At 41.5% G+C, this 27630-nt stretch overlaps 1 protein-coding gene across 1 annotated transcript in view; it reads right to left on the bottom strand.

Annotated features, from left to right (window-relative positions):
* The window catches only part of MTTP (microsomal triglyceride transfer protein), a 28752-nt gene extending 3964 nt beyond the window's left edge, over nt 1-24788 (bottom strand). Inside the window, exons 1-15 of the mRNA XM_054202165.1 lie at nt 24603-24788; nt 19764-19951; nt 19063-19206; nt 17416-17523; nt 16553-16669; nt 15178-15317; nt 14182-14332; nt 10601-10758; nt 9684-9852; nt 9009-9116; nt 7273-7485; nt 5993-6204; nt 5269-5366; nt 5046-5167; nt 4070-4297 (exon numbers count right to left, since the gene is read on the bottom strand). Coding sequence (XP_054058140.1) covers nt 4070-4297; nt 5046-5167; nt 5269-5366; nt 5993-6204; nt 7273-7485; nt 9009-9116; nt 9684-9852; nt 10601-10758; nt 14182-14332; nt 15178-15317; nt 16553-16669; nt 17416-17523; nt 19063-19206; nt 19764-19951; nt 24603-24663 — 2217 coding nt within the window. The 5' untranslated portion in view covers nt 24664-24788. The remainder of the gene's footprint in view (nt 1-4069; nt 4298-5045; nt 5168-5268; nt 5367-5992; nt 6205-7272; nt 7486-9008; nt 9117-9683; nt 9853-10600; nt 10759-14181; nt 14333-15177; nt 15318-16552; nt 16670-17415; nt 17524-19062; nt 19207-19763; nt 19952-24602) is intronic.
* Nucleotides 24789-27630: the final 2842 nt, after the last annotated feature.

The following is a 27630-nucleotide window of genomic DNA, read 5'->3' as shown; positions in this document are numbered from 1 at the left end:
GAACTAGTGGATTAATTCACTGTTTTAAAAGAACCATTAATTTGGGAAAAGTTTATTTTGATCATATCCCTCACATACAGGACACTTCCTCCTCTATCCCAGCTGTTTTTTGCCCTCACTCCAGGTTTCTGTGCCTGTGGTATTCTCAGCACCTGTAATGCTGCAGGCATTGGTAGGAAGTGTGAATACTCAATTTTCTCCCCCTTTTTCATGTCCAGGCACTTTAAATGTCTCTCTTCTCTTCCTAGCTATTCAGTAGCCCAGTGGTTCCAGCTAATGCCATCCCCAAGATTTAAGAAAGAAGCAAGCAGACACAGTCTGGCTTCCTAATCCCTATAGCAAGGAGCAACATTTGGGGAGGTTTTTATTCAGAGTATTAAAGGTTTCCTGAGTTTTCCTGCCGTAATTGAGGAGTTGGGTAATTACGGTGGCTGTATATGGTTACTTCACCTTTTAGGGTAAATAAACCATCTCTGAAACAACCTCTGGCAGAACCAGTTGATAGTCAGTTGCTGCTGAAGTGGCCTTGAGATTTAATGTAAGAATGTAGCGGGCTGGCAGTGGCTTATAAATCCGGCACACCCACAGCAAGTGTGGTCATAATGTGCTCTGATTTCTTGTTTTCACACAAGTTAAAATCCTGGGTCGGAATTGTGGTGTTTCTGAAATCAAAGGGAGTTTTTCTACTGACTGCAATGGGGCAAGGAATGCTCTCCTTGTCAGTCTGTTTAGGTGTAGAAATAAAGCTTGTTTTGCTTTATTTTACTTTGGTTTTAATTGGGCCTGAATTGGTGGGTAGCTGTTGATGAGCAAGGAGGTAACAGTATACATTCTGGCAGAGACGTACACACAACCAGAGGAGCGGGTATTTTTAGATGCATTGTCAAATTGCACCTAATAATATTAGAGGAGGCTTGGTTTGCAATGGCTGCACAGTTTAAAGCTTTAAAGGCTACCTAGAATTAAGTCAGGTTTGTCACTGAAGCCAGCAGAGAAGCTAAGGAGCACTTGTCTTGCGTTTTACTAGCTCATCTATTTCCTTATTTAGAGCGCAGTCCTGTCCTGCGCCTCATGTGCAAATCCAATCCAGGCTGATGGGAGGTGTAAATCACAGGGACCCAGCCTCCTCAGGAGCAGTATTTTCCTTTCCCTTCCTATTTTAAGCTTTGTGTGTCATTTGCAGTGGAAAATGTGATCCAAAAGATCAGAATCGGTAGTTTGTTACTGTTTAAAATGCTGAAACATGCTACCTTTCAATAAAAAAAGTCTCTTTATGTACTGTGCTGACAGTGCTACTGTAATGCAATGCAGAGATGGCTGAAACAGGCACTTCTTTGGGAACTGGCAATCTTCCACTGGGGTCTGGCTTTCAGATGGTTTCTCTGACCTATTAATACAGTATTTAATTTCTCTGTGCTTCTGCCAGGTGTGTTGCCTAGGAGAAATATTAACACTACTGAACTTTAATGCAGGTGACTTAGGAGTCTCAAAAACAGTTTTATAAGAGCTGTTTATTTTATAGAGGGAATTATAACTTCTGAACGGTTATTCTTAGCCCTCAGACAACACTGTGAGAACTGGCAACGGCTGTAAAATACACTCTGATTTCAGTTTGTGGAGTTATATGAGAAAAGGTGTTACAGATGGTGGGCCAGAGTGTAAGCTTTAGAAGCAATACTAATAACTTGGAAGTCACCTCTCCAAAATGTGCCTGTTATGATTATTGCAGTTGTAAAGTTAAAGAAAGGAAGGTGTTTTCTGGGGCATGGGGGGGGTGGGGGGGATGTACATGAATTATTTGGTAGATTTGATAGCACTTTGAGTACAAATCAGTTTTGGTCTTTCTGTGAAAAAATGATCCTTATAAACAGCAATAGGGGAGCAGAACTTTTCTAATATTTAAAAATCACTTTTCTCAAAATTAGGCTGCGCCAATGCAAAAATTACCCAAATATTACATATGTTCTTTTCTGACAATTCAATTGCCCCATTTTTAAGTTCCAGTCTTGGCTTCCTTTTGATGTTTGATCTCAACTGCGCTGTCTGTATCTTATGTTTGGTTTTTGCCTGTTCTGAAATCACACTGCGGCCAGCTGTGGCACACTGAGTTTTGGTATGATAGAATGGGCACTCTTTCCCATGCCTGGTTTTCTTCTTTGAAAGAAGATAAATCCATGTTTGGCTTCTTTGTCTACAGTATCAATTTGTAAAGGGGCTTATGCTCTGGGCAAGGCCTGTCCATGCTGGCCAGGGAAAGTGGAGGTAGTACTCAACTGTCAAGAAACTAGATTAATTATGGCTCTCTTGCACTGTTTTTCCTCAGTTCCAGTGTTACACCATTCACACTTCCATTCTGACAGTGTTTTCTGGTCATCACAATTCAAGAACTTGACTGGTGAAAGCATTTCTAATGAAGCTTAACTGGGTTATGTGGAAGTGCCCAAACCATGTTGATGTGGCTGCTGAGCTGGTACACAGCTATAAAACCAGTCTTAGAAAGATGCAGTGTGTTTAAAATGCAGCTCAGCCTAAAGCTGTGTTCACAGTCCTTTAAAAAATGTTTGCCTTTGTGGGGTGTAGAGGTAAGAACAAATGCCTTTTTGGTTGTGAACACACGCTTTTGGTCGTGTCCACTGCTTGAGTCTCACAGAACTTAGGCAGCAACTGTGCTAGCGGCAACCCAAGAGAGAAAGCAAGGTGGGAGCCCATCTCATCACGCTGCTGCCCAGGCTTCCACAGAGTCCAAAAATGTTACACCCCAATACTGATAAAAATGGCACACAGTCCCAGCCCTGCTGTGCCCCAGACTTGTGAGCTTCTCCAAAGATGAGTGGAGAATCTGCTGGCCGACAGAGCTCTTGGGGTGCCCGGCCAGTTGATTCATCCAGGATATATATGGAGTTTGGTGCATGCACAGCAGTTTGAAATATTTAGTTCTGTAAACACCATGCTCATATGCCCAGGACTGGACATGATTATCTTTCTCACCTTTGCGGTCTGTTTGTTAAATAGGCCATGGTAAAGTTTTTGTCCATAATCTGCGTGTGAACTGTAAAGCATTGTTGGAATGAGCTTTAGTTTGCCAATTTGTGGACGACATGGGAAGCACTCTAGACTTATAATACCATTATAAAGGGGCTGAACTGGGTTCAGGATGGGGACAGCTGTCATGTGCAGGGGGTGTTTCTGTGTAATTTTGATCAGAGTGGATTTTCTCATCATCTGCTTTTGGTATTTTCTTTTGCCAAGAATTAAAGGGGAAAAGTAAAAAGTAAAGTTCTAGCTTGCAGATGTTTCACGAGCTGAGTGCTGCTGTTAAATCCACAAGTTCTAAGGAGATCCCTGCTTGGAAAGAACAAAAGTATCAAACCAAGTGCTGGCCCTGCACTTTCAGAGGGATGTCTAGATTTTTAGTCCTCCAATAATACATTATGTGGCTGGTTATGTTTCTACTTGAGTCTATATATAGACTATGTATAAAATTAACAGACCATTTGGGGTGACAGTTGCATAAAAATTGTGTAATCCTCATTTTAATTCTGGGTTTCGCTTAGCAATAGGCATTTGAAATTTGAACCTCTCAGCATTGTTCTTTGAAGATAGTTACGTGGGAAAGTTTGAGTACCAGTGATTCATTCATTCAGTACCTGACGGTTATTACCTAGTTGGACGTAAGGTCTCTGGACAACTTGTGAAGAGGAAAACTTAGGTGGTCACATGGGACAATACTGTATTACAAGTAACTGTGGGAGGGGAGGTCATAGCTGATAGCGATATGAGTTTTCTACAGGAAACTCAGTTGGATTTGCTTTTATTCAGTGCTACTTTGTTTTCTAGAATGGTATCTGTTCTCACCTTTGTTGTAGATTGCTTTTCATGCAATTTCATTCTGTTTTTTAATACCTATGGCTTTTCTATTGCTCTCATAGTGAGAGAAGCCTATGTAACATTGATCAGGTTTATCAGCATTGAAAAGAGAGAAAATAAGATGTCCTACAATAACAGTGTGGGAGAGGGAGCATCTGTGCTTAGGAGACAGAAAAAGAAGCAAACGGTGTGCTATCAGTACCTGTGAGTGATCTGTCAGGAGGATAAGTCCTTTCACCACGTTAATGGGATCTCCAGTTGCTGAGAGCATTTTAGACATTAAATCACCATAGCCTTGGAAAAATGTAACTGGCCTGAGTTGGACATCGAACAGAATGGCTGACATGCCAGCAAAGGAGTCCAGGTTTTCCTCGCCTTCATCAGGAGTTGCAGCTATTATGGACTCCAGACCTTGAGCTTCAATCACCACCTAGGAAGCAATAGTGATACAAAAGCAATGAAAAAACTCTGACTGATCCAGGCTGTTAACAATCCTACACATTTTCTTAATGTCTAAGAGCCTAACTCTTATTTCTGTATTGTAGATGAAAAAGTATGAGGTTAAGACCTAAGGGAACTAGGTAGAGCATCTAGAAAAATGGAAAACAAAATAATCTCACTGAATGTTTTTTCCGTTTAGGTGTAGGCAGAATTCACCCACATGCAGCTCACAATCCTGAGCCTACTTTCAAACAAATATTCCTTTATCCATATGACTATTTTTCCACGGACATTTGGGAGGAAAACCCAAAGATGTTCCACTGCACAATTTTTGCCCTGCAGAAACTTAGGAGGAAGGTACTTGCCAACATTAAGAAGAGGCCAAAACAGCGGCATCTCATTTAAATCTCTTTGATTTGTACAGTTGATCTACTCCTTTTATTTCCATTCTATGTTATACCTGATTACAAAGCTTTTAATGATTATATCAGATAAACAGTATAGGCTTTAACCAGAGACGGAACTTGATATATGATACAGAATAAAACACTTGTCTTTCAGTTAGGGCAAATATGTACCTCATTGGCTGTTGTGGGTTTCTTTTTGCCCTGTTATTTGCTTGTTCTCTGCCCAGTGCAGCAAACCTTATGGTCCTAGGCACTAGGTGAATTGCTTTAGAAGCTGTTAAGAAGAGGACTACACACTGGCTTAGTTTTTATGCACAGTGTGGCGGTTACCTGGCTGGCATGAAGTTCAGCATTTCTGTCAAAAACATGGATGTTCATGTTACTTCTCCTTAAAATGCCAGAGCCTGAATAGAGGATGTCAAGGCTGTATGTGGATGATACATCAGGACCACCTTAATTAAAAGAGAAAGAAAGTACCTGTGACTAAACTAGTGGATTAATCAAATGTTTGGGAATACAAACAGGGTTAAAAGACAGTTTCATGGTTACATACGTGTAATATAGCCAGAATAGGCAGAGGAAGAGCCTGTCTTAGAGAAGCGATCATAGTTATAAGCACGCATGTCCTTCAGAACTTGCCGAATCGTTTTGCTGTGGTATTTCAAAACAAACAAACAAACACACAGAGACACAAAAATGTTATGGTACCAAATGTATTACTGTTCTGTAGAAATATGAAATTTGAGAGAGGGTGAATTTCCCAGTAGGAAAGAGGGTCTTCAAACCCCTCACATTTTCCGACTAAAAATCTGCCCTAACCCAGAGACTCTTCCAATTTCAGCTACTCCTTGCAGTCACAGGTAGAAAGGCAAGCAAAGGTCTTGCCTGAAAATTAATGGTGTTGAGAAGAAGAGATATTTTGATTATTTTCATTCTAGTGCTGTGATGTTTAAAATTTTTCTGGTTCATTGGTTCTTAAAATACAAAAGCAAGGACCTACTGAGACCATTAAGACTAACAGATGACATTTCTTACAGTAATGCAAGTTAGATGCCTAATCCTTATTTGTACCTCTGGAAATGTGACTAACTATTAATGTCATTGAGATGCAGAGGTTTATTCTGAAATATCAGTACTTAAAACTGGCACAAAAATCAGGAATCCTTTTATACTCTCCTTAATTTTTACAGTAGAAATTCATGAGAACCTGTGTGTTCTTTGGGTTTCTGCAAAGGAGTAAGGATGAGCTGTATTTATTTATACTGAACTTAATGTACCTAGAAGGCATTTCAAAATGAAGTATGTCTTGGATCATGGAGAGCATGTACTTGTTCATTTCCAGAGACAGTTCACCAATGGAGAGCAGGATGTTTTTCACTTCCATGTAGGATGGGTTACTGTTTAAGATAATAGCAGCTGCAGTGGTTCGCACTGTCTTTTCGTGGACTTTACGATTCTGGTGGTATATCCTGTTCATTGTTTCCTTCACCTGGTCAGGAAACAGATTGTTCAGTCAGTACTTACACAGATGGCTGGGCAAAGTACAGGTTGGAATCTTGTCTATAATATCAGCTTAAGCTAGCTCCATAACTAAGGCTAATACATAAGGATATATTTTCAGTACCCTGTTTTTCATGGTCCTTTTGGAATGTACAAGACATGTATAGGCTTAGTGACCACATGGGCAAGTGGGGCATCTGTTATGTTCTCTCTGTCACAGTCCAAATACAGTCTTCCACACTGATTTTCACAGCAGGGCTGTAAATAAGTAGGAGCACTAAGATCAAAATACTGTGTCTGCGTAAGATCAAGAGAGAGATTTACTTGACTGTTAAGGGAATATGTACTTTAAAAAAAACAAGAATCTTGCAATTTTAATTTCCTAGATAGTGCCTGTGGTGGCCTTGTGTCCCTGTGAAGGTTGAGACACATCTTTGTTACAGAGAAGTCCATAGAGAGTCCATGTAGCCGCACTGACAAAATGGCCTCTAGCATGTTCGTTGTAGAGCAGCACCCTGACAACCTCGGTCACAGCTGCCAGCAGTGGCTGTGAAATGGGATGCAGGGTAGTGCAGCAGAGGCAGGACCTCATGTTCTGCTATTTCATATGTCTTCTCTTACTCTTGGATGCTGCAAGGTAAGATGCAGCTGTTTTACCCTTCTCTTACTTCATACATTCTCCCTGGCTATGTGAAAGTACAAGAAAGAAGAGGGGTTACGCAGATGCCCAAGTGTTCCTAATGTCTTTCGTACATCACAGAGAATGAAGTGCTCTTCTGAAGGAAGCCCAGCCTGTCACCTTCCACGGCTGTGTGTGACTCTGAAGCCAAAGGCTGACTAGCACTGGCAGACTGGGAGCTGGGATTTGGCAAGCAGGAATCTATAGAGTTTTTTGGCTGGAATTGAAGTGTGTATCATAGTTTCCTGGAGGTGGAAAACCCATATGTGGGGCATCTTTAAAAAGAGTGGGACTGACAAATGAACTGAATGTGTTAATTTATACTTGATGTTTAATGCAGTCTCTCGCACTTCTTTTATGGGCAGTATATTTTCTTACCTCTTTGGTGAGAAAAGAAGGATCGTATCTCTGTAAGGCAGTGGCAGCAAGATTGCTGATGGGCCCTTCTCCTGACTCAGCATACTTCAGAAGCACTGGAATTGCTTCGGGAAGGAGTGCATTCTTCAGTGCCAGCAAGTACATCCTCACGTTGTCATCTTTCTTAGCCTTCTCCAGTCTATTTAGAATCAGTCTTTTGGCTTCCACAACAGCCTAAAGAAAATCAACAGCATGTTTAAGTGGTGATCATAAACCTACCTTTTTCCCTTGCAAAAGTAGGAGGCACAGGGCTGGGTTCTAGCGTGTTTTTGTTTGAAAGCATCGTCGCACAGGGTTAGCAAAGGTGTGATTTGTAAACTGTAAGTCAATGGCTTCCTTCAAGCATAGCCAAAGTAGCTATAGTCACAGTGACACCTGGTCCATAGATTTATCATTTGCTAGCTGCTCCTGCCCTGATTCAAGGACTTCACAGGTCTTACTCGTGGGACCAACATGTCCCCACAAAAAAAGACAAGGGAAGTGTTCTTTAGTGCTCCATAACATAGTGCTATAAGAGTGCTTGGCAATCAGCAGAGGAAGGAAAAAGGGATTCCTAACAGCCATTCAGGTGCTCTGTGTCTTTTCAGCGGCATGCTGCAATCCCGAACAGCACAGACCCAGCAGGCTGCAATGCCTTGTCTGATCAGCTTCATCCTCTATCACCAGCATCTACCCAGTCCATGGTCAAGGTGATAGCTTTCCTCCTGGGTTTTTGGGGCAGAGTTGAGTACTTGAACCGATTAATTCTCTTCACAGACCTGAAATAACCTAATGTGACTGCAAGTATTAAATAAATCTTGAATTCATCAGCGGTTCTCTGAGGAGATATGTTGTGGTTTAACTCCAGCTGGCAGTTAGGACCATGCAGCCGTGCATGCAGTTCTCCCCCTTCCCCTAGAAGGGCAGGGAGAAGAGGGAGAAAAGGAGGGGAAAGGGAAAAAACTCATGGACTGAGATAAAGACGGTTTAATAGAACAATAACAGAAAAGGAAAAATAACAATCATAATAACAATAATAATAATAATAGTGGCAAAAGAATATACAAGACACAAGTCACTCTCACCACCTGGTAAATTGCTGAATTGGCACCGTCCTGAGCAGTGATGGCAAGTACCCACCCCCCCCAGCTATCCCCATTTATATACTGAACATGTTTGTAGTATGGAATATTCCATTGGCAATTCCATCGTTCTGTCTATGCTCCTTATCAGTTTCTATGGGAAGCTGAAAAAAGTCCTTGAAAAATACAAACATCACCTGGCAACAACTAAACCAATACGCATTATTGACATCCTTTCATAGCAAACCTGAAATACAGCAACAACTAGAAAAAAAATATTAACTATATCCCAGCTGAAACCAGGACAACATGCAAACCTTTTGGACAAGTAAGCAAAAGTACTGCTTCTGCTGACAGACTAGGCAGTGAGAAAAAGTTCTGTCAAACAAGGGCAAGCTGGGAGAAATCTACAGAAACGGGAAGAGACCAGATTAAAGCCCATAGCTGACAAAGTAGATGTCATTATTAAAAAAAACAATAAATCATCCCTCTATCAAATATAGGAGTTATGGGCTTATTTTAAAACAGGGGGAATATGCTGCCTGTGTCTCTCATGCTTTCCCAGTAACTTCAGCAGGGATCATTCGCATGTGTTGCAGACCAGAATTTGGCCAGCACTGAACAGCAGATACTCACTGGAAGCTTGCAGCCTTCTCTCTCGCACAGCTTTCTGATGAGCGCTCCCATGACAATGACAACAGTTTCTCTGATTTCTTCATTTGCGACATCACCCTTGAACGTATCCTGTTATGCAAAAGCAATGCTGTTAGTCTCTTTGTCTAAATATGCTGAAGCACAGTCTGTAGCAGGCTGAATACCCTCCCTCATTTCCTGTGAATATTAGGCAGTTATGACCACAATGTCCTGGGCTTAGGCTAAGCAGAGCACTGCTCTATAACTACATATAAAAACTGACTGCCATTTTCCCCTTGAGCTACATTCAGTGTCTCAAATGGTAGATTCATTTTGAAGCTATGTTTAAAAAAAAAAAAAGTATTAAATGGTTACAGGACTTTGATAAGGCAACAATCAAACAACCCTCAAATTGTTTTGCTAACATTCAGAATTATGTTTGTTTTCCAAGAAGTAGATACTGGTAACATTTTACAAAGCAAGTAGACTTTTGGTCTGGACCTATTAATTTTTGTTGTTGCCAGGCTATATGCTACTGGCACATTTAAAGGGAACCCTGGAAGGGATAAAGAAAAGAAAACTGGAAACAGCAACAGTCGTTTCTTGTTCCCTTCCCCTTTGACAGGGATAAGGCTCAAGAATATTAACTCCATTGGATTTTTTTGTCCTTTGACTTACAGTTAAAGATTGCAGGAGCATTTCACTGGGGTGAGAAGCAAATCCACAGGCATACAGGAATCGCTCCTGCAGGGTAGAAGTGCTTGCATCCTTAAAGTTAAGAAACTCCAGTATGGCTTCCAGTGATTCTGGGGTCTGAGCAGAGGCTACAGCATCCACTACCTGCGGACTACAAAGAAGTGGAAATGAACATATCATTCTAAATACTGAAAAGGCTTCACTGCATATAGAAAGAAAGAAGCTAATGTGCTGAAAGATCTCTTCATTTTAGGTAAGAACCAGATTTTTTTACTCTTGTTGGAAAAAACTGTCCCTGAATTCTTCTGCCACAAAATGGTACATGAACTCCAGAAATTATTCATAACCATGGATAATAATATTTTAATTTTTGCAAATACAGGAATAAAAAGGTATTAAAAGCCAGAACTATCCAGAGTGTCTTAAAGTTTACAGGACAAGGTTGTAAATGAGAAGAAGTGTCTTATTTCTACATACACAATGGCAACTACAGAACAGGCTTCTACTCTCAGGTTTATCTCTATTGTTAACAACTGCTATAATTTACTAGAAAGATCCTGACTGTATGGTGGGACTCAGAAATGCTTTCTGTCTCCCAAGTCTAGGTGTTCGTGCTGTTCATACCCAAACTGTAATAGTAGAACAACATCCAGAGATAACCCATCCCCTTCTTTGCTGTATTTCCATTTGAAGGCAAATGGGCAAGTGCTGCAAATATATTATACTACAAGAACAAACACAGGTTTTTTAAAAAAAATATGTTTCCTGTAGACAGTACTGGATTCTGGTTTTGCATTGCTAGGACTTCACCAGTAGAACTGAATATGTTTGCGTGCAATTTGCTCTTCTGCAGTTTTAAATAACTTAAACCTTTTGAAAGCTTCTTCATGATGACTTACAGAAGTTCTTTATTTTCACTTCTAATAATCTGCAGTATCTCTTCTTTTGTAGCTTTTCTGATGTTCTGAATGAAGGACAAAAAGCTTCTTGCTGCTTCAGCGTTGGAGAGTTTTTCAGGATACATATATTCTCTGATGCTCTGCCAATGTTCAGAAAGCTGCAAAATAATTCACATTATGTCAAGTCTCTCAGCTGTGGCTTCAGTTCTCAAAATCAGACTTACTAAATGCAGATATGTGGGCCAGCAATTGCTCAAATTAGCTGAAATCTTATAGATTGCTGATCTTTTAGCTAAGTATTATTTAATTTATTATATCCCAGCACAAGTATCTTTGAAACCTTTCTATAGCTCTCTCTCATCCAACACCTTAGTATTTTCCTGATAATGTACATTGCCTTAGGTGCAATATATTTTGGAACAAAACACAATTATTTACACTGTAGCTGGAATAAGGTGAATTCTCTTCTCTTGCAAATTTACTGTGCTTTCTGGTGAATACAATGCTTACCTTCTGTTTCCATTTTTTCCTAAGTCATTTTTTTTTAAAGTGGGAGATGCATAATAGCTAATTCACAAAGCAATCGTATTTTCTTAGAAGATGGTAATTTTGTAAGTGGTTAGTGTAGAACGGGAGCAAATGTCCCATAGGTAATTCCCGTTTCTTATTCATAAACCTGCATAAGATGGGGAGGGATTTATGCTTATTGTATAAAATGATAGTTAAGATGGTGTTAGAACAGGTATCAGCCCCTTCGTATGTTGTTGCTGTATTTCATCCACACTCCATATTTTTTACTTGAACGATCCAACATGTTACCAAAGCACCTATATCTGTCCTTTCAGATACACTCCCATAAGAAACTGGTGCAGGTATTTTGACCTTTCCTCTCTCACTTGCCTTTGCCTCTGTTATCTCAAATTATCAGGTTAGATTATTATTATCTCAAAGTATTGGTGAAAACTCAGCTGTTTTTTGCAGCAGTGTTTACTGCAGTTTTCCCAAGTGCGAAATAACACTATCGCCCATTTGACCTTTACTAAAATACTTCCCCTCTTCATGGGTTTTGTATTAGGCAATAACACTTGAACCTGCCGGCAAATAGAAATATCATTCAGAAGTACAGAGTGCAACTTCCATCAACTGTAACAAACAATAATTAGGCAACAATGATTGAGACATAGGATATTTCCTGAGGATTAATGACCAGCTGGGAGGAGCTCATGTTCTGAGGCACAGATGGGTCTGTTAACCTCAACTGGTGATTAGTGCTTAGCGCCAAGGTCAGTGTGGCTATTATAAGCTGAAACTAGATAAACATATGGGGCACTTTCTATTCCCCCTGTTGAAGTTGCACCATAGCCTGGCAAAAAAATCCCTAACCTGTATTTTCTTCTGTGCAGAGCCCAGCTGTGTGGGCTGCTGTCAGCTCAGCCCATCCCCCAGAGATGAGCAAGGTGGGAGATGTGAGCTGGAGCCATCTCAAGCAAAAGAGAGTTGAGATCAAGTCTTCCTCTTTGTGGGGGGTGCTCTAGCCTTTCAACTGCTACAAGGAGCAGCTGCCATCTCCTGCAGTGACCATGACTTTAAAAACCAGCATTTACAGTTGACATTTGTGAGGGGCCTCATTCTCCTGATGTGAATGCCAGGCAGCTTGAATACCCCAAGGATTCAGGCATAGATGCATGCACTTCAACATGGCAACTCAGCCAACCTTGGACACGAACCTCTGTCTCTCCGATAGAAATCGGACCAGAGATCTTGCAGGTGCTCTAGGAAAACCGAAGACAAACCAAGAGGTCCTAAAACTGAGCAGGACTTGGTTTTGAATGCCAGTGCCTGACAGCTGCCTTACCAACCTACAAAGGTTGGTTGCATGAGACAGAACAAAACCACCTCAATTTCGGAAGGGGCAAGCATCCATTTCTGTAGGAAACATGAGCATCAAAAAATGTAAGAATCATGAGCTCTTCTAAAAAGAGCATGGTTTATGACATCTAAACACAGAAATCTAGGCCTAGATTTAAATGTAAGTAAGTGGTGGCCATAACCTCACAGAAGCTAATGCTGCATCTGTGAAGTGGGGATAGTAATGGTTTTTTTACCAAATTCATAAAGATAGAGATAAGACCTGTTCTGATTTTAAAAGGGTTTTGAAAATGTAAAACTGTAGGGCATACCATGTCAGCATGGCATTAATGTATACTATGATATATAAGTACCAAATGTTATGTTGCTGCTTTGGATACAGTGTTCTGTTTATAGACCCCATCTTTTCATAGCAGTTACTGTAAAATACAGTGAGAAAGCAGGACTTCATTCTTATCGTGCCATTAGGTTTATAATGACATAGCTCAGTCCCCAGGCAGTGCTCTGGAATTATACCCTATGTTTGTTATCTTGGTCTGGAAATTATCTCTATAACTATTATGACAAACTTGGTTCCAAGTGACAAATTGGTCAGTGCAAACCCCGATGGTCAGAGTCAGGGAAAAAGCACCTGTCCCTGCCCTGTTTAAGATCCCTTGATGTTCCCTGCTCAGAACTGCTCCAGCACACATGCAGCATCATTTCTATTTCATTTCCCTCAACATGTTTTTTTATCTTCTCTGCAGCTCAACAAGCTTTAGGCAAGATAATTTATTACAGTGCAATGCTACTTCCAAATAACTAGCACAAATTCAAATATAGTAAGGTATTTGTGCTCATAAGGCGTATATCTGGAAGATCAATATTATATGCGCTGAATAGAAGTCTTATCTTGCTTATCAAAAACTGGCAGAGAATAATAATATTTAAGTTAATGTTCCCATTCACTGCTAAATTCAGTCCACAATGGTTATAGCATTAAAATTGTCTGCTAACAATCACTGTAGCAATTTATATTAGTTTATGATGAATAGCATCAGTAAAACAAAAGATGATGCATTTACAGTACCAAGCCCTTAGTAGTCTCTAGATGTCTTAAATATAAAAAAACAAGGTAATTTTTTTTCCAGGGGAAAAAAGAGAGCAGTATTGGACTTGCAAGAATACTAAAGCCCCATTTTACACTTACAAAACACCCGTAAATCTTTTAAATAAAGGACTTCCTTCACAGTCAGGGAGTAAGAAGAGGCTACACAGATTACTAACAAATGTTTAGCCTGCCTAAGGAATGGCTAACTACCTTTAATTTCTAGGAGCGGTTCAGCTCCTCCATGACAGAATTGTTTATAAACACTGGCTAACCATCTTAAAAGTCATTTTGCACTCCATTACCCAGAAGAAATAAGTTCCTGCCAACTCAAGGTTGGCAAAGATGCAACAAAACAAAAGGGTGTTGTATTTTCTAGTGGTCTTGAGAAATACTGCACTCAATCTTTGAAAGACGGCAAAAAGGTTGGTACTTTTAGAGGTAAATCTTAAAACACCCTTGTGCAGTGGAGTGCCTTTGCATCACTACAATGCTCCCCACTCCAGGGCATATTTTATATTGCTATGGTAGCCCTCTCCTAGTAGGTTGCTTGGACAGAAACTTCTTTCACACTTGTTCTGCTCAGCTAACCGCCCTGACGTCCGACGAGCCTGTGTTTACTTACTGAAGGGCACTTTCTGCATTCAGCTTTGGCTGGCTCTGCTACTAGTGTCACGGCAACGTAACTGGAGTCCAAGGTCTTGATAACACTAGCGACTTGCTTCCCAGCGATCAGTCCAGGGCCAGCTTGTACTGACTTCAGTTCCAGTCTCTGCCTGTGTATCCATACATTGAAGACACTCTTAGAACTCAACCATTAGAGCAGAAATGCAGAAATCACAGCAAAAGGAAACAGAAAACCCTCCACAGACCAAAATACTGAACACAGACTTATTGAAGTTTCATTTTAAAATGTTCAGAACATGGCAATTCTATGGCCTTTTTTAAGGTAACAGAAGTATCTGCTACCAGCAGAATTGCTGCTAGAGGTATGTGGTATAAAATACCTACATAACAGACTTTCTGAAGTATGGATTTATAGCACTTGGTAAACAGCCTTCAGTAACCATATGCATTATGAAATGTTTCATATATTTTTTCATAAGAAGATCTGGAAAATGAGATTTTGAATGTACTTTTTTTTTTTTTAATATCATAATACTAAGGAGATGCCTGAATCATTTAACCTGTATATCTCTAAACTTTCAGTGTTTTAGAGTCTGGAGTCTAACACAGATCTAGGTTTCACTGTTGTTTCCTTTCTATGCAGATTTTGTTTTCTACACTTCTGAACTTTCAGAAATGGAGATCCATTTGAAATATTTCTTAAGAAATGAGAGGACACAGAAACAGAACACCTACAGAAGTAAGGCATTGCTTAAAACGTTTTGGCCAATTTCAGCTGTTTCCATTCAATTTCTTACAAATGTCATTATCATTTGCAGTATGGTAGAGCCCTTAATCAAAGTTGGACTAGATACGGTACAGATACAAAAGAGACCTAAGTCCTTACCTGGAGAGTTTAGAGCCTTAGATCTTGATGCTATGAGACATACACGTGTAACCTGACTTGAACCACTAGTCCTGCTACTATCAACGACAGTCAAATTGCCCCACTTACTTTGAAACTATTTTGGCACCTGTTTTTCGTCGGGAATTCAGAAGAAAAACATAATTTTCTTCTGCCTTAACGGATTTAATGAAACTGTCTTCCAGCACATAAATTGTAGCAGATGTGGCTTTTGTAGTCACACCTAAAATCTGAAAATAATTAAAAAATAAACCAGAAAAATCAATGAGTAACAGAATAGGAAAAGAGTTCACAGTTCCACACTGGAGCAAAACTCACAACAAAATACAGCCAAATCTGGAAGGTGCACGTGGGTTGACAACATCTCAAGCTAAGCTTACAAACCAGGATCTTCCAGGTTCTGAAGAATTCCTTCTGCAACAAGAAGTCACTCATTTCTGCACCATATGTTTCAAATTCAATAGATACCAGAAACAAAAGAGGGGAGATGATGGGACGAAGTTATGAGCAGACTGTAGCTGAGAAAATGCCCGGTACTACATTTAGTTAAGATTGCCTTTCAAATAAGATGAGAAGCCTTTCCTGGGCAATGTTCTGTAAATAAGATTGTGGTGGTCACACCTGGGAAGCAAAGCCAGCCACACCACTTGATCCATTTGTGAAGAAGACAAAGCCTTTGTGGCAAGTGTGAAAACCAGGAACTCAGTCATAGCATTAAGCTAGTTTATTAAGAGAGTGTGTGCTACCTTTGTACTTCTCTGACCCGAGAAAGGTCAGTTTTTGATGGGAAGAATCCCAGTGCCTTCAGCATGTCTCCAGCCTGTGCTCAGTAGTAACCACTTAGAAAGGCATTTACTAGTAGTGAGGGACCACTAAGGGCTTCAGTTACCTCTACAGCATATCTCCTACCTTACACCTGTGCATTAGGGAAGCATTTGACTTTTCAAGCAAGCTTGACAAGGCGCCTTTGACCTTTCAGGCAAGCTTGACAAGGGTCCATTCAGGAGTCAGCATCTTGCCCGGCATTTATTGTGTGACTAAATGCTGAGATTTAGCAGCTGGAAAAAAGGTTACTGATGTCACTCTGACTGTGACTGTATATAGTGTTTTACTACAAAGAAAAAAAAGCCTCACATTGATTAAAAATTCAGTACAGCCAGGATAAGTGTGTTGTAAGTCTGCATAGAAACTAAAATATATTCTGGATGAGATTCAAAAATTATGAGAATTTGTGTGTTGCACTTAATGTCAGCTGAGCCAAGGTGGTTTGCACAAGAGGAGAATCCATTCCCTGGTCTCCCCATGGATAATACATATGGAATTTCTACTAGTAATACTACAAAATCTACACGTAGAATTTGCTTTCTGTAATGCAAGAAAGGACTTATGAGAAAATGAGTAACAGCCATTAAGATTGTATTTTTAAACAGGCAGAACAGATTTTATTTTGCTAAAGAAATCATACCTGGTTGTGGCTGGTAAATCCTTGGTTTTCTATTTCACAGGAGTCCAGGGCTTTTATTTTAGTCACTTGATCTTGCCGCACATGGTAAGTAGTATTGCAGTTACCAGATATGTCCACCTTGAAAAAAAGAGTTAGATTAGGACAATTGCTTGAATTTATCTTTGTGATCCTGGGACACTTTTCAGAGATGAGACATTTTCTTCACTGTTGGAATCTTTTACACAGAATGCTGCACTGTTTGGGTTTATTTACCAGTTTTGAAGGTATCAGTGTTTCTAACTATCTGCTTTGAACAGGCAGGCGTACTTTTCATTAAAGAGCTATGAAGGAAAGTAAAAATGTTTGTTTAAACAAAAAAAGTTAGGAAACACCTGGCAGTTGTCACTATACTTACAAAATTTGAGTTAAATTCCAGCTTTGCTCATGTGGACAGATATAAATGTAACGCAAGTTAAATGGATGAGGCTAAACCATTTCTAACTTTGTGTGGATACTCTGATTTAAAATGGCCTAATCCGTTGAACTTAGGTTAGGAATCAACCAAATTTAGACATCAGTATAATCTCTTTTATAGTGACCTGGTTTAAGTTCATATATTACCAGATTCTGCTAAATTGGTAAGAGCATTTTAAATCAAATGGATTTCACCAATTCTTTGTGTTAATTGCAGCAACTTGACTTGTGTCACCAAATATTCTGAAGACTATCTTTACATCCCCAACCTTAAATGCGATCAAAGGGCTGATTTGTGTCACAGTTCATTCCTTCTGAAGTCAGTGGGAGCCACAGGTCTGCCTTCCAGAGCAGACTGCGCTCTGCCTCTTTCTCTGATGATCATTATCTTGCTCGATATAGCATCGTACCTCACGGGCAGCGCCAGAGTGCAGCTGTAGTTGGAAAAGGCTAGCCAGACCTCTCTTAATATTTTGAGTAAAACCAGGTTCATTTTCATACGAGTAGAAGTTTTTGACCTGTAGGAATAAAAGACAAGTATATAACAAATCTGGTTAAATGACAAAGGAACAGTGAGAATCCTCTCTAAAAAAACTCCCTTTACTTTTTTTCTGATCTGGAAGCTGACTTTGGCCTATTGCCCTTATTTAAGCAAACTCCAGGGGCTGTAGGGTCTGCTGATAACAGTACAAACATGTTTCAGGCTTCAGCTGTACCATTGTACAGTCTCAGTGCAGTGTGCATCTTTCCTGTTAATTAGAAAGAATTTAGAAGGGAAATGTGAAATGTTACATAATTTCAAAACTGACTCATTTTTCTGCATAATCCTCAAATAATCCCTCCCCACAGGGGGCATAATATCTGCTGCATTTTAATCACAGATTGCAAAAACTCAGAATGAATCATAAGTAAATCATAGTTAGAATGACTTAAATGACGTGTCAAACACATCACAACCTTTGCACTTCCTGGGTCAACTGTTGTGCTTAAGCCTCTCCTCTGGTAACAAGACTTTGCACCTCCACTTTGCATTCAAGGTGCTTTAAAAGTGCATTTTTTTTTCAGGAATTATAAGTACAATCAGCGTGTTATCTCAGGGCAACCCTGGAAAGTGAAATCACTGTGCCAGGGATGAAAGTATCACACCACAGAGAAATCGTAAAAGGACTGTACGGACCCTATTACCTGAGAAAAAGCCCAAGTTTTTAATACTACATCTCAGACTTAGTGGGCGAAATGGTTAATGTGTTAGGAGCAGATGTATTTTGACTGAGTTCTTCTGATACCTCTGTCCTCACTTAGGGATGTGTACAGCTGGGAGACAGTGCTGTCCTGTTTCTTTTTATGTTGTGTAAAACTGATGACAAGGCTGAGTCTGAAAGTTACTGAGCAGGCCTGATAGCAGCTGCAATTCAGTCGGCTGAGCTGGCGGCCAGGGTATGTGCTCAGTGCCTATTTACAGCAGGAGGTAAAGAACCTGCCAGGATAGAGTGTCACAGCCCTCACTCCGCTCTGCAGAAGAGAAAAGGGAGTGTGACCTTCTACCTTCCTCCTTTCTCACTGCCCCTCTGCCCACGTCTCACCTGCTCACTTGCTTGGGCTGTGGAGGGGAGAGCGAGGCTCTTGGCCTAATGCTCCCGGCCACAAGCTGGTGAAGAATAGGGTGAAGAAGCGTGGGGAGGAGGCAGGAGCAGGCATGGCTCAAGCTTTGCCACTCCCTGGCCAGAGCAGTAGACTGAGTGCAAGAGGGCAAGTGAGCAGCTCCTCGGGAAAAAAGAAGGCAAAATGGGTTTACTTGATTCCCTTTCTGAGCAAGACTGGGAGTCTGAGAGCTACAATTGGACATGGGGGCTCCTGTGGTGGGACAGGCTGGAGCGGCCTCTTGTACAGGTAAATTACAGTCTGTCCTAAACTATTGTATTTTGTACAGAAAGATAGGAGATGATGGCATATTATGAACACTGAGAGGATAGTGAATTGGTAAATTCTCCAAGCCTGTAAGAAAAGATTTGTCTCAGATTTCCTCAGGGATTCAATTTTAAAACATAGAGTCTTACTTTTCCACGGACTAGCTCAAGAACTATTGGCCTCTGTAAAGCTGCCAGGTATTCTTTCCCGATGATCTTCTCTGTGCTTTTTCCTTTGAAGATGTTTTTAGCAGCTGGACGTTCATTCACATTTTCAACTTGAACATCTCTTATCTAGCAAAGTAAAAGCATTGTAAGAAGAAAATTCATGTAGAGAGCAGTCTAGCATTGGCCTGGGGTAGGCTGGATAGACTAAATTACCTAATACATTTTTTTTATTTCTTCATTTCTTGTTCTGATCATTAATCTTCCATGATTACTATGTCTATGTTTTCAAAAGAAACCAGCACTCACCGCTGGGGAAATAAGTGGCAGAAAAACTCACCATAAAGCTAAGTACCAAAAACAGTTTGTATTTAGCAAATGTCATGATTTGCAGCTACAACCAAGGGCTTCAAGCAACCTCACATAGGAGCTTGCACACCATTTGTTTGAAGCTAGAGAAGCTGTATGAAGCAATTTCAAAATATAGGAGATATTCTAAAGTTCTGGCTGGTGATGTTATCTATAGGAATCAGCATATCAAAAAAGCTGGTTTTAATTGATGAGCTTAGAGAGGAATAAATGATTTAGCTCATCTTCTGAAAACAAATTCTTCAGGGTTAAATTAGCAGTTAGATAAATGCATAAAAGATTGGTCATGTTTTAAGTTGTCTGATGGCATTAATTACCATAACTTTGATCAACTGGTCATCATCATTGTCAGGATTTCTCCATAAGAGGTTGACATCCACACCAGAAGAAATCCGGTAGCCTGCACTTTTCTGCAGTGATGCTTTCACCCGATCAACATACACTTCGGCTGAGTAAGCAAATTGATATAGCTTGTCATTATTTAAGCTTGGTCCAGTAGTGTGCCCTGTTTGGAAAGCAAAAACAAACAGCATTTTAGAACTGACCAACTAACATAATCTGCCATTTTCTCTAAAAAACACCTTTAGAAAAATAAAAAATTTAATTGCCAATGAAAGATTTCTGGGACTGATCGCTACCCTTGATAACAGAGGCTGTCCCACTAGAGCAGCTGGGGTTTTTTTGTGATTAAGTTGAGACTAATCTCATATACTTAAGGTAAGAATGTCCACAAAATCCTTTGTTCTAGCTTACACTTAAATTAAAGAAAGTAAAATTCTTTACTTTGGATATATTAGCATTAGAAATTAATCCAAAATGATTTGCAATTCAAAATACTGTAATTAATCATGCAGTTTGTTTGCTTAGCAATTTGAAATGCACTGACATAATTTGTTGGAGCCAACAGAAATTGATTTCTGCATCTCTTGCATGTTTATTGGGAATCTTTCCATCAAGAGCCTTGCCCAGGGGTGACACGAATGTAGTGAAGACATTGTGAAAATATTTTTTAGATTAAATAATTAAGCCCTTGTTCTTTAAGCCAAATAATTGCCTCTGCAGCTGTGCTTTGGCTGTTAATTGATATATATTAAGGGATATAAAGGCAAATTCGAGCATAAATGGAATTTGCATACCCAATTCATGGTGCCATTTCCATCTGCATTAGCAACTCAGACTGTTCCCTAGGGATTCAGCTGCACTCTTGTTAGTGTAAATAAAATCTGTAGTATACAAATGGCTTTTATATTTCCTTTATAAAACTACTTACTACCACACCCTTTCCTATCTTCTCTTTCTCTTCTCTCACAGCCAGCCATGTGATGAATGTGCGGCACCAGAGTCACAACTCTCTACCCAGCCTTAGGCATAGGAATTAAGACCGCGCTCCTAAAATCTGTGGCTAAGGAAAATTAATTTCTTCTTCAATACCCTTTAAATGTTTTGTCATGAAGGGTATACATAACATCCCTTTTCACTGCTTCCAAGGGCATCCCTCCTCTGGTGCAAATGGCTACAAAGGTCTCTTCCACACAAGAAAAACTGATTAAGTCAGTTTGTAGAGGGAAGGGAAGGGAAGGGAAGGGAAGGGAAGGAGAAGGGAGGAGAAGGGAAGGGAGGAGAAGGGAGGAGAAGCTGGCTGTACACAAAGTGCTGTTACATCCGCAAAGTAAATACACATACAGTGACCTTAGGTGCTATCTGTAAGCAGCACAGCACTAGCCTCTCGGACCCGAATGCTGCACCACTGAATCCATTGGGAATTTCTTCATCGAGTTCAAGAGGTGCAAAACAGAAACAAATACTTCACAACAGAGTTAATCTAAGAAAAGCAAAGTGCTGTCCTCAGGGAAATGCATCTCAGTCTTATGACAAGTTGGGGAGGGGTGGGGAAAGGAAGAAAAATCTATCAAAACATCTCAGAAAAATTCTTAAGCATGCTGTAATGTCATCAGTGTGTCCAAAGTCCCTTGCAGAGAATCAACAGGCTACCACAATTTATGTCATGTCCCTGAGTTATTTATTTATCCCTCTGCTAAATAAATTTCAAATTTTAAATCCAATTAGATAGGTGGACAGTGTATTTCCAACATGGCTGTTGGATATATACGGGTATATTCTGCAGTTCTCAAAAAGTCCAAAACCCCTTTTTAAGGTTTTGCTCACTTCCTTCCCCTGTTCACGCAGATGTCACAGCAGTAGATCAAGGTAAGCTTCAAAGAACCTTTTCCTGAGGAAAAAACAGTGACCCCACCAAGTCTCGTCTGCAAGTTGCGTAAATTGGCAAAGCTACACAGAACTAAACTGACTTATGTTTTACGCCAGCTGGAGATGTGGCACAGCAAGTTTGGTAACCCAGGGGAAAGCAGCCTGTTTGCATGTGAGAGCTCAAAGCTGTGACTATTGATTTTTTTGCAGGGAGGCTGAAGCATTAATGTTGGCACGACGGGGATCTTCCAGTTTTGCATGTCTTGTGTGTCTGCTTCAAAAAAAAAAGTCACCAAGAGGCATTCCTTCAGGTTTACTGTGAATTTCCTAGCCACTTCCCTAATTCCCCACACTCCTATCAGCTTTGCAGCTACGTTGCCCTTGAGAGCGGAGGGTGCTCAGTGCCTGCCCAGAGATGGCTGCACCTTTCAGGGACACCCCTGGTTCCTTGCAGTACCGCGGAGCGGGTCGCTTCCTGGTTTGAAATGTCCTTCATTTGCAGCAGAAATGGCAGCGCTAATGATTTAATATCAGCTGAGATTTTACAAGTGCCACCCACTAGGTGCTTTCTAAACACAGAGGGTGACACAATCCCACCTAAAGATTAAGGTGGGGGAAAACATGTCCAAGAAAAATGATCTGGGTGATGAGAGACATGTCTTATTAGTTACGGTGGATGTTTGTGGTTTTGCTCCCTCTCTCTTTTCAGTTAAAATTACCTTTCACCTATCCTCTTCCTTTTCACACCACTCAACCCATAGATCTTTTTTTCCTTTTTGCAACAGTTCCTTCCCTCTTCCTCCCTTTTGGCATGGGCTTCTCCCCACATACAAAAGAGCTGTTCCCTCCTGAAGGAAACAGATGAGCAAATGATGCAGCAGCTTCTTGCAAGTGTCATGGAAGAGATGAATAATTGAAAAGTATTTCTGGGAGCTAGAAGAATATAAGGATCTGAAAGCTTTCACCATTTCATATGTGGAAAACTCTGCAGGAGCCAGGGCAGAAGATGCCTTTAGTTACAAGACTGGTGTCACTCATGGAAAAGGGTGAGCCACCGGTGGATCATGGTAAGAGAAGCAGCAGGGATGAGGCAGTATTCAAGGCAGTCACAAGGAGTTAGCACTTACTGCAGTGGAAATGGGGAAGCCAAGAGAGACAAGAAACTTTTCTTAAAAAAACCTCCTGCCTTTAGAAGCTCTTTCCTTTCTATTCAGCACAGCACTGGGATCCCTGCCACCCATATAGCCATTGCCATTTCAGCTGATGGCAAATGTCCCACTGACCAAGAAGGGAGGAGAGATGGACATAAAGACTGCAATCGGCCATGCTCTCTTAGGGTCAGAAGTGCCTGCCTTCAAGGTGGAGTACATAACATATAGTTTGACTAGTAATGTTAAGTGTCTGTCATTAAGGGTAACATGCCAAGTCTATAATTAAATCATGATACTGTATAATACAGAAGGTTACACTGCATAAGTAGAGACAGCTGTCAAGTCCTGTGCCTTTTATTAATACATATGGCATGCACAGCATTTGCGTCTCTAACTACTTGCTGGCTCTACCTTCATAAATTATATTTGCTGCTGTTTCTGATACCGGATAGCTTTAAAATGCAAGACCCATCCACTTTGAAAATATTTTTCAAGTGAAACTGCAGTAGGAAAGTTTCATGTGTGCTGATATAGATGACTTAAAAGAAAAGAGTATTCCTTCAATATTTCCAAAAAGAAGCATGGCCCTGGTGGAAAGGTAAAACACTTATCCTAATTCCAGCTCTGTCACTGAGGCACTAAGCGGCTTTTGGGCCAGTAATTTAGCTCTCAATCTCTCTGCACAAGAGAGAGATGAGACCTGCCAGAGCTGAAGGGAGGACTAATTAATGAGAAAATACCTGCTCCGTACCTCGGGGATGTAAAGTGACAAGCAAATATTATTTCACATCAAGAAGGATCTTTGCTTAATTGAAATTAAGGAGAAGATGGGAAAAGCTGACAGCAGCATGTTGGTTTCTAGCCATAAACGTTACTTAGCAGTTTTGTGAAATACACTCATGGGTAGAAGAACTGCCTGCAAACTTCTCTGCTTTATAACTCCTGTCGTAAGGGGGTATGGAGGTAGGGAGGAAGATTGTTGCTCTGTGCTTACATAGATAGATACAGTGTCCTGGATCCCCTGCAGGGAGGAGGAAAAGGCACCCATAAGAGCACCTCTACAGCCTTTTTAACAGTTTAACCTAGGATGGTGTGCCCCAACCTGCTCCTCCTCCTTATGATGAGGACATCCTTATTGAACGAAAAACTAGGTGTCAGCTCATGTTTTAAGGTTGCTGCTCCTCTAAATTTAATGTCAAATTGTACATGAAGGTCCACTAGAAAAGACACCTTTCCTTGCTTCATACGCTGGCACTGCTGAAGTGGGCACTCTCCAAATTTCATACCCTTGACCTTTGTCAAGACACCTCAGTAAAGCCCTGCTCCCAGGGCTTGTGCAGACATCCAGCTTTTCATGACTTATTGCAGAGCAAGCTCCCCATGAAATTAATGGGATGCTTGTTACTGACTTCAGTGGTAGCTCAGTCAACTGCTCAGAAGCTGAAACCTGGAGAGCCCTGAGCACTTCCTGGCTGTGCTCCACCAGAGCACTTCTGTGTGTTTAAGTTTTGAGCATAGTCCCTTTCAAGTCAGTGCTCCCACAGCGTGTCCTGACTAAGCAAGGTCAAGATCCCCAGTCTCCTGGCTCATGTCGCTGGTCCTGTGCACCTGAAAACATTGCCTCTTCCATCCCCTCTGCCAACATGAATGCTACAAGCACTTAAGCCTTTGTAATTACTGAATGTATTTTGCATTACTCAAAGACAAACAAGTAAAGATGATCGTTTTTGCTGCAAAACAGATCTGCATACACACACTGGTTATGCCTTTGCTGAGCCGAGTCTGGCACAGACCTACCTTTAACAGAGGCTGAGTAGGTGGAAATGATGCAAAGGAACAGCACAGTAAGAAGAATCATGCTGGACTCCCCCGAGCTCCTGACTGCAGCATGAAGTGTGAGAGCCTCCAAGAAGTGAGCTGCTGAGAGTGGAGGGGCGCTTGCAGAGAGCACTGCCGGGTCGGCCACACTGTTTATCTAGATGTAGTAAAGGTCAGATTCCAAATTCCACACTCAGGTACTAAGTTCATCAAAGGACTTCCAGTTAATTATTAAGAACTAAGGTAACTGGTGGTTTCTACCCCATTTTATCGATTGCCTCAGCTTTCATTTTTGAATGCTAAGCCCACACTGCCACATTTCTGAGTGGGGAAGCCCCTCTCCAGGCCTGGCAGAACCCACCGCTCCTCCTCTGTCTGAACGAAAGGGTTTTTGGGTCTGTTGCTGCCAGGGGACAGACCCTGACCACTGTCTCGTACCATCTCTTGGAGCAACCCCAGAGGCAAATGCTTTTTAAGGGTCTTCCTGGAAGCAGAAGTACATGGGATTTATCAGTGCCATCCCAAAAAGTGATGCTACTTTGTTACGGAGACTCAGATGCAATGTCAGCTCCTGCTACGTTGTATCCTACCAAATTCTCTTTGTTTCAGGAGCCCCAGGTCCATCGTTGCACTGGCAGATGTTAGAGGCTGAAAGGATGAGATAAACTTGCCATTCCGTCCCACCTCGGCAAAGAGTACCTGCATGGCTAGGTCTGGGAGCAGGGCAAACCAGGCCCTCCTTTTCACCCCTATTTTCCCCTTTTCTCACGCTCACTTCACCACCTCCCCTGATAAGCCCCCAGCTGACTAGCTCACGCGCTTCCCCGTTTCCTCTGAGAGTAAATCCCAGGTCATCTTGCACTAAGCCTCATGGCCACAGGGCTTGCTAAAGGACCCCTTGTCCTTCAGGTGATGGCGGGGCAGTAGGTCACCCCCTGGCTGTCACAGTCTGCGAGGGGACACACTCTCCCCTGGCATGTGAAGCTTCCCTGGCTCTGCGGGGAGGGAGGATCTGGTCCTGCTTGAAGAGGCCCACCCATGAGCCGTCACCACACTCCTCCACTCCACTTTCCAGAGGTTGCTTTAACACGACTGTGAGCTACGAGCATCCTGACTGAACCAGTGCCACCACAGGCTGCATTCAGCTGTTCCCAATGGGACATTTCTGCCACCAGCTCCTCTGTATTAGTAAGGGATCGTAAGGTGAGAACAGTCTTCACCTTGAGTGGTATAAATGCTGCCCCTGTTGCCTTGTGGTAGAAGAGAAGCTAAGCACTATGGATGTCAAATGTTGCCCAGCAGTGAGAAGCAACAGGTCTATCCATGCAAACGCCCCTTGCTCAGGCTCATCTCTCTGCACCCTGTGGAAGTCCCTCTGGAGCTCTTCGCGTGTTGTGTGTGCATGCATGTGGGAGGGAGGAGATTAGTAGGAAACCCTGGGGACTGCTACTGATGCTCCCCAGTTTGCTGTTATTTGTGCTGCTTCCCCAGTGCAGGCTGTAACATGCTCCTGAATTCAAGTGACTGAGGCACAGGACTCCAGCTGATCCTTTTTCTGCGTTTGGTGAACGAGGAGCTTGCCAGGCTTTCTGAGCTTTTTTTGAAAAAAATAAGGACACTATTTGTGTGCAAAAACTAACTCTGACTAGAGAGAGACCAGAGGTAAGGATCCTGATCTGGAAATGAAACGTTCACATTTCACTCACGGTGAGCACTTGATGTTGGTCTGAAATCTGGAGAAAAGAAATTGTCCTTTTATGCTCTGGGGACAGAGGAGATGTATTTCTTCCTTGAAATGAAGTTATTTACAAAAAGGCCTCCCTTAGACACTAGAATATCAGAGGCCAGATCCCCTGCTGAGTTAAATCAGCATTCTCTCTTTGGACACCAGTGTAGTAGGGCCAATTATAGAACTAAGAATGTAGCCATGATGTAGAGAAATAGCGTACATATATTTCCACGTGCATATACATACATATACCTATATACATACCTATAATGTATACTTGGTATATTCTTCAAACAGATTAAAACCAGGAGGCCTGAGCTTCACGTCAGTTATGCCCAGAGTAAATGAGCAGTGACTTCCCTGAAGTCAAATTACACCAGTGAAAGAAGTGTTGCGCCCACCAAAGTCCATTACACGCAGAGGTTGAGGATCAGCCCCTAATGTACGCTTCACGCCATGCTGGCATATGTACTGGGGTCAAAGTACTACTGTTTCTGCACATTTTCCAGAGTCCAAACTATAAGTCTCATATCTTTATACAACCTAATAAAACTAATGAGATTTCCTCACATCTTCTGAGGTCAATGGAATGTTTCTGTCTTCACAAGTGACAGTGTGAAGGTCTTGGTTTTCAACACAAACTTTCAGCTACGCGCATCAAAGTACCCAAGTCCATCTTTGCCCTTCAGATGGGTGCCTGTGTGCCCCAGCTCCTGCTGTTTTGGTGGATAAGATGCCCCACCACCCCCTGTTTCTGCCGCAGGGGGTGGGGGGAGGGAGATGCATAGCCAAGCCACTGGCTAAAGGCGAGTTGTGCGTGTCACTCACGTCCCAAGCCTCGCCTCAGGAGTGCTGCAATCAGACCTGGACCACAGAGACTGATGTCTGTGTCCACACCCAAGCCTCCACTGAGTATCTTTTTTCCTCTCGCCACACTCTGCCTCTTGACCAGCAGTGCTGCTTGTACAGAATGCTTCAATATACAGCTTTCAACTATGGGGCGTTGAGTTTGTTCTGTTGCTGGGGGGAACTCACCATTTGAATGAGCATCTTGAAAAGTCATGTTATGGCTCTATCAAAATAATGAAATCCAGTCAGACAGCTCTTTCTCAATATTTGCAACTGCTCAGGTTTTCATTTTGCTTTGTCACCACTTGGCAGAGTTCATAAAACATTGCATTACCCTGTATCGGTGTTTGAGGACGCAGGGATCTGGGTTAGCAACACTGACGCTTTAGAAAGCCCAATATGAAAAAAACAGATTTATAAATCAAAATG

The sequence above is a fragment of the Rissa tridactyla genome, chromosome 5, assembly GCF_028500815.1.
Source record: "Rissa tridactyla isolate bRisTri1 chromosome 5, bRisTri1.patW.cur.20221130, whole genome shotgun sequence".
NCBI classification, from domain to species: Eukaryota; Metazoa; Chordata; class Aves; order Charadriiformes; family Laridae; genus Rissa; species Rissa tridactyla.
The sequence above is the reverse complement of the archived record's forward strand: the minus strand, read 5'-3'. Positions and strand labels throughout refer to the sequence as shown.